This window comes from Passer montanus, unplaced genomic scaffold, assembly GCF_014805655.1.
Source record: "Passer montanus isolate IOZ18808 unplaced genomic scaffold, ASM1480565v1 scaffold3, whole genome shotgun sequence".
Lineage (NCBI taxonomy): Eukaryota > Metazoa > Chordata > Aves > Passeriformes > Passeridae > Passer > Passer montanus.
The window spans coordinates 16,476,451-16,489,882 of NW_024367707.1; the positions used below are offsets into that span (position 1 = coordinate 16,476,451).

The following is a 13,432-nucleotide window of genomic DNA, read 5'->3' on the forward strand; positions in this document are numbered from 1 at the left end:
CCTAAAGGATAGCAGGGAGAGAAGGCTCCTGGGGATAAAAAATTTGTGAAAGACTACTGGACACTGAGAATGAAACTGTTTTCTGTTGTGTCAGAAAGGCTCTCATCAGAGTTCAAGCCTGGCCATTTGCACACCTGGCACCATTTGCATAGATTAATACATCACTCCTCAAACTCTCTTTCTTTCTGAAATAATAATTCCTGGCATTTCTTTGCTTATCAGCAGTGCTAAATTTCCTGTCCACATGGTTGGGAGTGACTTGCTTACTGCAAAGCACACACCAGTCTTCTACTGCTCCATCATGACTGGAATTTTCATGGCCTTGCTCTCTTCTTTCCTGAAGGATTTAGGTGTGCTGTCTCCCAGAATGAAGTGCTTTCCTTAAGGAAAAGGATTTCCTTACCCATAAGGATGCATTTAATGAAAATCTATGTCAGGTTTTAAGTGTACTTAGAGTGGGGGGGGGGGGGGGGGGGGGGGGTGTAATTTGACTTGCATGGATGTTTTATTTTACCAGCAGAGATTAAGGCATGCAACAGCCTAAAAGTTGACCCCCACAAGATGACCCTGCCTGGCTTACCCTGAACACAGGATGCTGCCTCTTAGTCTGCTAGTGTTGCATCTCTGTTGAGAAAATCACACAAGGCAGGTATAAAGTGAAAGACCTATGGGCTTCGTGGTGCCCAAGGACAAGCTCTTCTGGGAAGCACCTGTTTAATATTTGTCTTACTTTCTGGCAGAGACAAGAATTCCTTCAATTTGTTAAAGAGTAATAATATTTCCAGGTGCAAATAAGGGGCAACTTTCCCCCCAGTTTCTTTTAAAAGGTTAGCAAAAGAATAATTGAGATATTGAGAATAGTGGCTTCTAATCAGAATAATTAAATTCTAATTAGATTAATTGAAACTCCCTCTATGAGAAGGTGACATGTCTAGTGGATAAGAGAAAGGCTGAGTGTGTTGTCTAACTAGACTTTAATAAAGCCTTTGACTCTGTTTTCCACAGCACTGACCTGGAGGAACTGGCTGCTCATGGCTAGGAAGGTTGAACTGTTTGTTGGGTAAAAAACCAGATGGATGGCCAGGCCCAGAGGGTGAGGCTGAATGGAGTTGCATCCATCTGTTGTCTGGTCACCTGTGATGTTCCCCAGGGCTCAGTACTGGGTCCAGTCCTGTTTAATACCTTTATTAATGACCTGGACAAGGACAGAGAGGCTGGAAATCTCCCCGGAAGAAAAGGACCTAGGGGTGAACATGAGCCAGCAGTGCTCAGGTGGCCAAGAGGGCCAATGGCATCCTGGCCTGTACCAGCAATAGTGTGACCAGCAGGAGGAGGGCAGTGATTGTCCTCCTGTACTCAACACCAATGAGGCCACACCTCAAATTCTGTGCTCTCTTTTGGGCTTCTAGATGCAAGAAGGACTGTGGGGCTGGACGATGTCCAGAGAAGAGCAATGGAGCTGGTGGAAGGGTCTGGAGCACAAGTCTGATGAGGACCTGCTGTGGTGTTTAGCCTGGAGAAAAGGAAACTGAGGAGAGACCTCATCACTCTCTACAACTACTTGAAAGAAGGTTGTAGTGAGGTTTGTGTTGGTCTCTTCTCCCAGGTAACAAGCAATAGACAAGTCCAGCAAGTCTTGGACCCCAATAGTCCAAGACCTGAGACCACTCAAAACTTGAGTGGTCTCAAGTTGTGCTGGGAGAACTTTAGATTAGATATTAGGAAAACTTCCTTCACCAAAATGAGTGTCAGGCATTGGCACAGGCTGCCCAGGGAAATGGTGGAGCCACCATCCCTGGAAGTGTTCAAAAAATATGTGGATGTGGTGCTTAGGGACATGGTTTAGTGGTGGACTTGGCAGTGCTGGGTAATGGGTGGACACAACAGTCTTAGAAATCTTTCCCAACCACAACAATTCTATGCTTCTGTGATTTTCCTGTACAGGCAGAAGAAGCCAGCTAACAGAGAATTTATTCTTCAAGTCTGGTGCAAATGCTCTATGCTTTAACAATTTTCTCAAATGTGAAATGAAATAATGGACAATAAAAAGTAAATTACACTTTTGGTTTAGTACAAAATGGCCTTTATGGTTGCCAGCTTATAAAAGTTTGGTGGGCAAAGTAAACCCTGAGTGTAAGGGCAGTGTTGTATTTCAAATAAAATCTATTTTAGTTTTTGAGGACTGGTGTGATGCATAAATAAAATTTTTGTTTTGTGACCCTCTACATGCCAGAAAGCCTAATTCTTGGCAGGTTGGGAAGGAAAAAGAAGTCAAAGTTTAAGCCTCTTCAGTGGTCAGGAGACACAATGTTCGCGTTCCCACTTCCTCTCAGCCATGTCCCCAATGGGGCCAGCGCAGTTGTCATGTATGTGACTCATATATATTGTGCTGGCAAATGGGCTTGATCTCAGCTTGCTGCCAGCCTGCTCTTGTCCTAAATCTCTTGATAGCAGTGGGTGGGGGCATTCTGCCGACCTGTGCTTAAGGAACAGCCAGACCTCAGCTGCAGAATGTGCTAAATAATAAAAATGGAAGGGAATTAATAAAAATGGAAGGGAATTCACTGCCATAAGGAAGCAGGGCCCTGTTTGTATGAACCCTCTGTCCTGCTGAAGTTGAGTCCTTAGGATATGCCTTTGGGGCTCCTCCACAGTAAGTTTTAATACGAATGTGCAATTACAATGCTGAGATAAACTCCTGTATGGGAGAGCTGGCACTGTGAGATGTTCTGTCTGTCACAGCTTTACTGAGACACCCCAGGCAGCAGCCCTGCCCTCACTTCTCCAAAACAACGTTTATCACACACAAACCTTTTGCATAAGATGCTATTATTGTAAACGCAAAAATTTACCCTGTTTTTAGGATTCAGTGACACTGGCTGCTTTTTACTGCTGTGTTTCACATTGCATTGTAAAATAAAAGCTTCCTAAGACTTTAATGTCAGCTGAGGCACCTGCCTCATGTCTGTGTGCCCCGGCATTTAGAGTGGGACAGATGTCCCAGGAAAGCTGAATTGCTATGTCAAAGTGTTGAGCCCCTCTGGCTTACCTTGTCTTCATGGCCTTTCAGCGTTGAGCATTTTTGAGCTCTTACACTTGTTGCATATTCATTTGCAGTAATTAAGAACCACTTGAAATGGCGTACCTTTACAACAATAGTGCATACAGTGTGTATGGCCAAAGTGCAAATAGCTTCAGAGGAGGTTAAATCACAATTTTTCCAATATTAATATTAATGAGTCTGACCATTTGCATTTGTGGTAAATCCTCTTGTAGCATCAATGTCCTTTGAGGATTTTTTTGCAGATAAATGAAGGTTTCCCCTCCTTCCCTCACTACATCTGCTAACAACGTCACTCAGTGCAGCAATAGATCAACAGTTCCTGCTAATCTGTGAAAAGGCAGAGCTTAGAACAAGTGCTTTTTGACATAATTAAAGCTACACTGCCTTCCACTATTCCTGGAAGAAGTACTAGCAGAGTTTCATTAGAACAAGTAAATACAAATAGAGTTCAGCCTGAACAGTTGTCTTTGTTACAAACAAAGCCCATTAGTTAGCAAGGAGAATTTGAAGCAGGGCTGAATTCATGCTGATCTCAAAGCCCTTCTCATATTTAATTTATAAACTGATGATTAATTCAGTGATTAGCTAATTCGCTTGCAGTGATTAATTTAATTCATGTCTTCAGGCTAATGCTTAAGAAAGAAAAAAAACCCTAGCTCTGATAGATGCACATCAATGTCCTTGTGATTAAAAAATGATAATATAATGCCCTGGAGAAAAAAGGAGAAAAGAAAGATCAAGTGAATCGGTAGCATGATCTGTTGTAAGTTCTTGCCTAAGCTGTAGCCGTAATTTTTAGCTGTGATGTTTAAATGTGTCAGTTACTCTAATGATCAATGGTTTGAAAGCTGAATCTAAGGATCCTTCACTGTAGCTTTCCACTGTGTATTTTGAGAATGGCGTTGCTTTAGAGCAGTCCTCCAGCTCTGCCTTTTTCTCACTGGTTTTGCCAGCTGCCTGCCCACTCCCCTCCCTTTCAGCAGCATCTTTCTCATGCCTCACCAAAGTCTTTGACGAGAGCGCTTTGTACTTCTTAAATCCAGGCTGCTTTTCTCTGTTTCCAGCAGCATTTACCTCCTCTTTTGATGCAACATGTAATGATGAGAATGATTTGGGGGATTTCTCTCTATTAGACAAACTGGTCTCTTTTGGGACAGCACTGCTTTTACAGTTTATGCCATTGCTTGGTGATGGAGCTTGATAGCTTCTGAAATCACCCACAGGGCCCTCCTCTCCTGAGCCATCATTGCTGTGCCCCTCTGACTGAGCTGAAGAGCCCAGCTGGTATTTCTCTCTTCTCTCAGGTTCACTCTTCTTTTCTGGACTACCAGTTTTATACCTTGGTTTTTCATCACGTGGTGGTGGAAACTGCTCCTTTTTGAATGTGGCATTATTTTCTTGAGACTTCACAGGCAAATTTGAGCATGGGGACTGGCACATCCCAGAACCTGGATCTTTGCTTTTATCTTTTACAGCATTTGCATCAGGCTTTGTAAAACTTTCAGATACAGTTTCTCGTTTTTCTCCTCCTGGAATATTTTTCTCAGGCTTCAATAATGTACTTGAAGGAGGTAATGGATGGTTACCAGAACCTTGGTATTTATCTTTCTCTTTTACAGCCTTTTGTTCAGGTGACCTGCTGTTCTCTCCTGCTGGTGTCTTTTGCTTCTTCTCTTCTGAAGCACTTTTTTCTTGAGGTTTCAGCACTTCATTTGAAGAAGGCAGCTTCTCAGAATCTGGATCTCTATCCTTTTCTTTTATGGAATTAGTACCAGGCTTCTTAACACCTGAAGAATCTGATGGTTTTTGGTTTTGTTCTGAAATAATTTTTTCTTGAGGCTTAATCAATATTTCTGGTGGTATTGATGGACACTTTCTGGAACTTGGGAGCCCATCTTTCTCTTTTGCAGTATTTATATCAGGTGTCAGAAAATCTTCAAATCTCATTTGCTGTTTGTCTTCTGGAATATTTTTCTCATGCATTTCTGATTTTCTTGATGGAGGTAGCTGGTGTTTCCCAGAAAACTGCTGCTCAATATCCTCTTTTACTACCTCTGTTTCGGGTGATCCAGTGTCTTCTGCTGCTGGTGTCTTTTGCTTCCTCTCTCCTGAAGAGCTTCTGTCTTGACAATTTGGCACTTTGTTTGAAGGAGGTGACTGGAACTTCTCAGAGGTATGTTTAGTCTCTTTTTTGTCTGGCTCAGTTTCAGGCTTTACGAGGTCACCTGGTGACATCTGTTTCTGTGTCTCTAGAGGGGTATTGTCCTCATCAGCCATCTTATTGTCCTGACTTCTATGTATTGGTGGCATTGAATAATTGTTGAAGTCTGACTTGCCATTTTTTAGCCCTTCACTGTCATTTGTATGTTTCATTGGCTCATCTGATGGGTGCAGGTGGTTTTTCCCATTATTGTAATAGATGTTTTCATCTCCTGTCACATCCTGTTTGTGTTCCATAAAATCTCTTGGAGATGCTAGATTCTCCAAACTCTCTCCAGTATTTTTCACTCCTTGAATGTTGGTATCATGCTCTGATGAAGGTAACTGGGATGTTTGAAGACTGTGAGCATCATTCTCCTTTGAAGAGTTATTATCATGGTCCATAGTATTATTTGGTGTGAATACTTGTTCCTGCTCAAATTTATGCAAGACATTTCTCTCTTCTTTCTCCTCTGCCTCCATGCTATCAATTTCATAGTTCATGTCATTATCTGAGGAAAAGGGCTTATCCCTTACGTGTTCAGATATTTTATTTCTACTTTTTGCATCCTTCTTTTGGTCTGAGACCAATTCAGTTGATGAAGGAATCGGGTTCTCTTCTAGCATACCACAACCTTTTTTTTTGGTATCATCTAATATTGGTGTTTGGCTCTTCTCCAAGGGTAATAGGGGATTTCCTGCTAGTGTGGTTTTATTTTCATGTTTTCCTGGCTTTGTGGTTGAATGTGAAAGACAGCTCTCAAGTCTCTGACATGTATTTGTCTCTTTGTCTGTAGAGTTTTCATTTTCTGTTGCATGATCTGGGAATAGTGCTTGGTTCTTAAAATCACACATGGTTTTCTTCTCCCCCATTGTGTCATTCCCACCATTTGTTAACTCATCTGAAGCGGGGTGTGGGTGCTTCTCACAGCCATGGCTGTCATGCTCATGTTCCACAGCACCAGCTCCCTGTCCCACCAGATCCAGAGGTGGAAGTGCAGGAGGATTTCCAAGAGTGCGATGGATACTTTGTCCTGCAATCCCACTCATCAATATTGGTAAAGGGGTTGACAAGGGTGACTTCCATGCCTCAGAGTCAGGCCAGGACATCTCATCTGCCGTGTCCTCTTCATACTCAATGACAGATTCAGATGGCTTGTGGCAGGTCTCCAGGTCAGTTAAAGAACTCCTTTGTAGGGCTTGATTGTTTGCGTGATTCATCACTTCATTTGATGAAGATAATTTGTCCTTTCCAAAATCTTCTTCTGAAATAAAGGAACTGTGCTTCATAAGTTCATCTGGCAAAGGGCTTTGTGTCTTTTCCAAAGGAGAAGAGGTGTCCTCTTCTGCTGCAGCACCAGGCTTTGGCTCCTGGCTGTCATTTGAGGAGAGTGTAGGTTTATTCTGATTTGTGTCTGGAACTTGCATGTCCCCACTGGAAACATTAAAGTTATTTTGTGAGCTAAAATTCATTTGAGGAGGCTGAGGCTGCATGGTTTTTAATTCATTTTGCATTTGGCTGTTGGGTGTCTTATTTTCCTCCTGCTCTGTATTTGGGATATCACTAAAATTTTTGCTAGAAGACATTCTGTCTTCATTGTAAAATGTTGCTTCTTTTTTGGCTTCCTCAGAACATTTGCCTCTTAAATCCAGTGCCTCTATTGGTGGCTTTGTGCCAGAAGCTGGTATTAGGACTGTTAGCTGTCGATCATCCATCGAAGGCTCAACTTCACAAGATGCTGAAAATTTTGGAGAGTAAAATGGCAGTATGTTTTCCAGTGCTTTCTGCTCTGGAACACATTTTTGGCCTGCAAAGAAAGGATCTTTTTCTGGCTCTGTGAGCTCTGTGTCATCTTCATCTGAACAGTATACATACAGAGATATTTCAGGAATCTCTCCTGGTTTAGTATCCTGAGGACATTGTTCATGGGATCCTTCAGCTGTGCTACAGTCAGGTGACTCAGAAGGCAGGCTGTTTTCTTTAACATGTTGCAGAGCGTTGGTAATTCCCAATAGTGAAGATGTGTCAGGCCCAGCTGGCATGTTAGTCTTCTCATAATCTAGAGCACATTCAGGTAAGGGGGGGATGCAGTCTGCAAGAGCTTTGTTTCTGTGAGTAGTTGAAGAGTTATTTAGAACAGGATGAAAGTTGGGTCCCTGTTTTGTGGAATCTGTTTTAGCCTCAGCACAGTCCTTTGCATCTGACATGGCCTCTGGTGCCACCAGTAACTCTTCTTTGTCCTCCTTGTCCTGTGCTGCATTTCCCAGAGTTTTGTCCCCTCTGTGGTCTCTGTTGGATCCCTCCTTTTCCTTCAGTAGTGTGCCATGATCAAAAGGCTGCTTTGTGGCATTATTTTTCGACCAACTCCACGGATGGTTAATTTTGGTAGCCATGCTGAGTCTGGGCACTGGGACCATGGAGCACACTAAATTTTGGGACTCTGGACCCTTTATCCCTGTGGCTGTCATTGCTGCCATGCGCAGCACTCTGACCTCAGGCTTATGAATAGCTTTTCTGCTGGGGAAGTTTTTAGTCTTTTTCTCACCTTTGCGCAAGAGCGATGTTTTCACGTCTGCAGCTGAGCAGAGAGTGCTTTGTTCAAACTTCTCCTTCAGTTTGGACAAGACTGAATTCTTGTTGACTATTTTTGGCAAACTGCTGTTTGCTTCCTTCTTTTTCCAGCTGGGAGACTTCTCCTTGGCTTCTTTTTCCTCAGCAGCTAAAAATTTCTTGAGGATGTTCTTCACTGTGTTTTTTCCAGTGACATTAGTCCACCTTGCCCTGTCACTGGGTGCTGTGCCTGCATCCTCATCCACTGCTTTTCCATCTCCCTTCCTGTCTCTACTTCTGTCCAGCTTGTTACCAGCCCTGCTCACCCACATCTTCTCTTTAATGACCAGTTTGCCAACTTCTCTTCTCTTCTTGGTGTACGGCTCGCGATTGTTGTTTAGAAACCTGGACCGCAAGAGCTGAAATCTGGTTGGATACTGAACCCTGACTGGATCTGGACATGGCTGGTTAAAGCTCACCTGATTTTCTTTACCTTCTGCCCATTTTGTCCTCTTGTTGCTGATCTGTGGATCGCCAGCTGCAAGCTCGGTGACGTATTGCAGCAGGCTGCTGAGAACAGCAAAGGCTCCTTGCTCTGTTGCCATCCTATTGAGCTTCTTCTTCAGCACCAGAGGGTCTATAAGCGTCTTATTATCTCCACAGAAGTGTGCGCTTCTGGTGCTGTGCAAGAGAAAACATAAAGGTCTTTTCAGGTTGTCAGCATTGTCACTACCTTCTTACTTTGCTTTAATGGCATGCTGCTACGCATGAAATGGAAAAAAATCACTTAAATTTAGAACTTCTCAAGAGAGTTGATGTTAGTGGCCTGTTAAAAAGCATGCAAAGTGCTCAACAAGCTTCATGAGGCATGGTGTAGCAGGAGTGTCAGGGCCTCACATTGTCCCACACAGCACTGTCAGCTCTTTCTTCTGTGTTTTGTGGGCAGTGGAAGCACTTAGGGAAGCAAGCAAGTCAGGGTCACTGCATCTCCTCTGTGTCACTAGTCCCTCATTTAGAATTACCATGTCCTAAAGTGAGGGCAACACTGAAGGTATTTTCCTTTCCTGCTAGGTAAAGTATAGGTAAAGGCAAATATGATAAGATTGCAGTTAGCACAAAACCATGGTTCTGTCTCTGGTTTATAACCATTAAAACAAAATATCAAGGCTGAAGGGCCCAAATGCGCCACTGATGGTTTTTACTACTGGTATAGGTTAGAAGTCAGTAGATACCTCCCCAGAATTTAAAGAAAACACAACAGAGTTGCTGTTATTTGCTTTTTGACAATATTCAAATCCCACATCAGGACTATGCTCTTAAATCTGCTTTGTGAAGGCTACAAACACCACAACAACAACCCTGGCAATGCCCCTGGAGGAAGAAGGATGGTATATTGGACCTTTGCTTGTTTGAAGAATCAGGCCCTTGGACAGCTGGGGATTTAGGCAATGCTTTAATTGGTGTGGATCAGTTACTAAATAAAATACTGAACTCAGCATAAAAGCTGGAGCTTGAAGTCAATAACAATAGACAGGACTAGGAGGGAAAAATCAAGAGGTATCAGCTTTCTGACACCATGAAAATCTGGAAGGTTACTTCACCATGCAGTGAAATAGATTCGTGCACAGAATGCAGCTTGCATACCTGCAGGGGATTAATTTTTATGACCAGAAGTGGAATAAAAAAATTCTTTAAATTAAGTCCACATGTAGAAAATGAAGAAAGGCTGCAAAGAGGCTCATCCTTTAGGGAGTGTCAAGCTTGGAAAGTTGGGGAAGGCGCAGCTGTGCCCCAGCAACTGGCACACCATGGCCTCTGAAGGAAACTGGACCTGGCCCCCCACTGCAATATTATGGAGGCTGTTTGCAAAGTGAAGGGCTGGTCCTTGTCCAGTTGGGTTGTGATATTTGGATTCCACTTGGCTGCATTTCAAGTGCACATATTGAAAATTACATCCCTCGGCTGCATTTGCCATCTTGAATGGAAGAAGGTCTATTTATAATGACTTTGTAGGTATTTTTAAAGGCCAATAAAAGAAAAAAGCCTGACAACTGGCCCATGTCTAATGTGACAAACAATACCTTATAGGTTTTGATAGGGAATAAGCACAGGTGGTGTCATCCACCCTTTCCCTTGCCAAATTGACCACAGCCAAAGAGGCAAAGCTTCTATGTCACACCAAGAAGCTCATTTATCCCAAATATGGGAATTTTCAGAATAAAGAAAGAACCAAAATTCAGAGCATAATTGGCTAAAAATATCCAGGTTCATTCCCTCTCCTTGCAAGTCTGCTGATATATTTTAAGTGCAAGCTTACCATCCCTCTCCTCCCTAACTAGTGTCTGGTGTACTCAGAAAAACATGTGGGGCCATCAACCAGTGTGCTTCAGGGTCATCTCTGATCTCAGAACAGCAGTGGAACCAGATGCCCTGCTTCCCCCTCCCTTCTGGACTGCTTTGGTTGCTATAAATGGCCACAGCAAAATACAGACTAGTCTTACTTTCAGCATAGCCAAACTACTATTGATTGTGAAGGAAAGGAGATCAGACCCTCTCTGCTAGGAATATTCACAGTAATTAATCACATATGAGCTATGAAATTCAAACAACTTCGTTAAAATATACTATGAGTGAGCTCTATTCAGGGATTTCCTTTTCCATGTTAGAGTGTTATTATAGGATGCCATCTGAAATGTAGCATTTGTGGGAATACTGCATTGCCTTAAGTACCAAGACCTGTTGCATGGGTTGAGTGTTTGATCCATATTCACCAGCCAGCAGCAGAAAATGAACAAACAGCTATGGCACCTATTTAGGGCATCTGTAGTTCTTCCAAGGAGACGTCACCTGCAAATGACCATCGTGACCATGTAAATCTGAAATGCACTCTGTGCCAGGGCAGTGGTACAATGAGACTGAATTCTGAGACCACCACAGAAAATGGAGGTAGTTGTGAGTCTGCTTTAACTAGTGTTTGGGAAACACCATGGTTTCCCCTCAAGGAAGGAGGCCTAAGTAAGAGGCTTCTCATGTTTGGGAGCATGACTGCCAGGCTAAATCATAATCCCTAATTTTTCCTTACTGTCTTTTCCCAAGTTGCATCCTGCTGCTTTTAAACTATGTCATCTATCAATGAAATATAGTCACCTCTGTATCAACTACAGACAGTAAATTCTAATCCCATTGGGAGTATCCAGACAGATAATCCAAATGCACAGGGGAACCCCATGCCAGCAGAATTCACTTCCCAGGACTGTGAGCTATGCCATATGACAAGGCAGACACTTGAGTTCCTCCCTGATCCTGCAAAACGGCCTAACATGTGCTTTATTTCCCTCACCCCTGTCTTCCCCTGGAGACACTGGTTTCCACTTTTTAATGACTGTGATGTGCCTCAGTGTGCTGCTGGTTATGGAAGCTGGTTTATGCCGCTGCATGGTTTTCAGTGTCTGAAGGACAGACTGCTTGGACCTGTAGAGGAGGCAAGGCCACCTTCAAAAGGTTCGTGTCCTCTTGGCCTACAAATAATTAAGATGCATAAGACAGGCTGTTTAGTTACTTATTTATAGGTTCTTTGGGGACACTTATCACAGGCAGCATCAGAGTGGTAACAGGCTAATATGCTAATGGGCAGCAGTGCAATCCTATCCCGCTGGCCAGCCTGTCCCAGAGAAACCTCTGCAGTGGATACTCCTGTGTCATGGGCAGAGGAGAGCTGAGGTGCCAAGGCCAAGGGACAGGAGCTGGCACTCTCTCCCAGACCTGCCCGCTGCCTCCTGCACCAATGCCCTCCAGCCTTTCCATTCAGTTAGGGGTACTGATGCTGCTCAGTTGCAGAGCATGGTGACATCCCATGGCATTTGCTAAAAGCATACAGTTATAGGATTTTCTGGTTTAGTGTCTCTGGCATGGAAAAGAGAAGGCCCTGTCTCCTGATCCTGAATTTCATGTTAAATATCTGATCATCGTTTCAGACACTCTGGCTGCCCAAAGGACTGGCTGTTGCAGGGACAGTGGCATGGGCAGAAGGAAACAGCACTATGGAGGCCTCATCAAAAGCCAAGGAACAGATTGAAAACCACTGTCCTGCAAAAGCTGTCAGAGATCAATAAGATTGGTCTGCCTTACTGTTGGTAGGCTCTGGGGAAATGGATCTGAGCTGGAGTGTGCAAAGTGCTGCATCTCATGGCCTTCCTCATCCCTGGGCATCCCTACCTGTCTCTGTGTGGTGTTTGGTCCAATGACCTGCCCCTAGATAAGGAATACAGCCAGGAGCAGCTCTGCCCACTCAAAACGATGCACAGGCCTTTTGAGTGTGTTCAATGAAATGATGGCCAAGGCACTGCTCACCCCAACAGCTGCAGAAATGGTGCTTTAGAGGTTCAGTCCTTTTTTTAAATGAGATTCTCTTACTGATCTCTGAAACACTACTTGGTTCTGCCCAGGTTGGATAGAAGGTAATAAATAAAATGGGAAAGATTATGAATCCCCTTAATATTTGTCAGTGATTATTTTTTTTCCTAAAGGAAGAAGAAAAGCCAAAGTACTAGAAAAAGTCCTACCTTATGCAGAATATGTTCTTCTCTCTTCTCTATTGCTGAATTTATTACAGGAGTGCTAGAGGCATCCTAAACTAGAAGCAATGTTTTCAGAAAGTCTTGGTATTCTCTGGCACCAAAAGCTACTGACACAATTGCTGCCTTTGGTTTAACCCATCTCCAAAGCAAACAAGAAAGCACCTTGCGAAGCTGCCAAGAGAAAACATGCTACAACAAGAGAGCGAGAGGTAACGCGCGGTACGGAAAACCTCCCCATACGGACATGGTCATGCAGGCTGCTATTCCTACTGACAGGCATCACCTGCTCCTGTGTCTGCCACATTACATCCCAGTGATGAATCCAGCAGTGGCTTACACGGAAAAAGGCGTAGGAAAGTACTCATGTATTTTTAGCTATCTTTTTAAAACACAGTTCAGCAGCTGGAGAAAGACAGGAGAAACCAACACCACGTAGGCAATCACACATGGTGGAAATTAGAAAGCATTACGGAGACCTCACTTTCTGAACTTCTAAAATAAAACATGAGGTTAAATGTGGGAACGATTTTTGAGCTCACTTCTGCGTTATTTCATTGAGGATTCCATATTTGTGCCTGTGCTGCTCTTTGGGGGCATTAGGATCTCCTTCATCAAGCCTACTGTTCACTCTGTTTATGGTATGCAACTTCTAACCCAATCGTAGTTTGCTGGTTTTCTTGAAAAAATTAGAAAATAAAAGAAAAAGGAAAAATTAAAAGAAGGGGGGAAAAGGGGAAAGGCAAAGGGAAAGGAAGAGAAAAAAAGGATGAAAAAAAGGTAAAAAAATAAAAATGAAAAAAGAAAAAAAGAAAAAAGAAAAAGAGAAAAAAAAGAAAAAAGGAAAAAAATGTTGAAGAAGAACTTGGAGAGGAAAGGTGAGGTGAAGCCAGGCAAGGAAAGGCAAAAAAGAACAAAAGGTAATAAAAGGAAGGGGGGTGAGGAAAAAAAAGGAAAAAGGTAAAGCAGTTGTAACTTTTCTTCTTGGGGTTCTCACAGTGCTCAGACTTGTGAAATGTATCACAGCCTAACTGCTGACCTATT

The 13,432-nt window shown here is 43.1% G+C and overlaps 1 protein-coding gene across 3 annotated transcripts; it reads right to left on the reverse strand.

Annotated features, from left to right (window-relative positions):
- Positions 1–491: 491 nt before the first annotated feature.
- Positions 492–13,404, reverse strand: LOC120504621. Of its 3 annotated transcripts, none has more exons than XM_039714303.1 (3): positions 12,377–13,404; positions 10,551–10,661; positions 492–8,495 (listed from the first exon to the last, which is right to left on the reverse strand). In XM_039714303.1, exons 2-3 carry the CDS (start codon positions 10,577–10,579, stop codon positions 3,860–3,862), a joined length of 4,665 nt encoding a protein of 1,554 aa, XP_039570237.1. In that variant the 5' UTR covers positions 10,580–10,661; positions 12,377–13,404; the 3' UTR covers positions 492–3,859. The 3 variants fall into 3 exon arrangements, with proteins under 3 accessions (XP_039570237.1, XP_039570235.1, XP_039570236.1); XM_039714301.1 differs by having other exon boundaries at positions 10,545–10,661; XM_039714302.1 differs by lacking the exon at positions 12,377–13,404 and having other exon boundaries at positions 10,545–12,236.
- Positions 13,405–13,432: the final 28 nt, after the last annotated feature.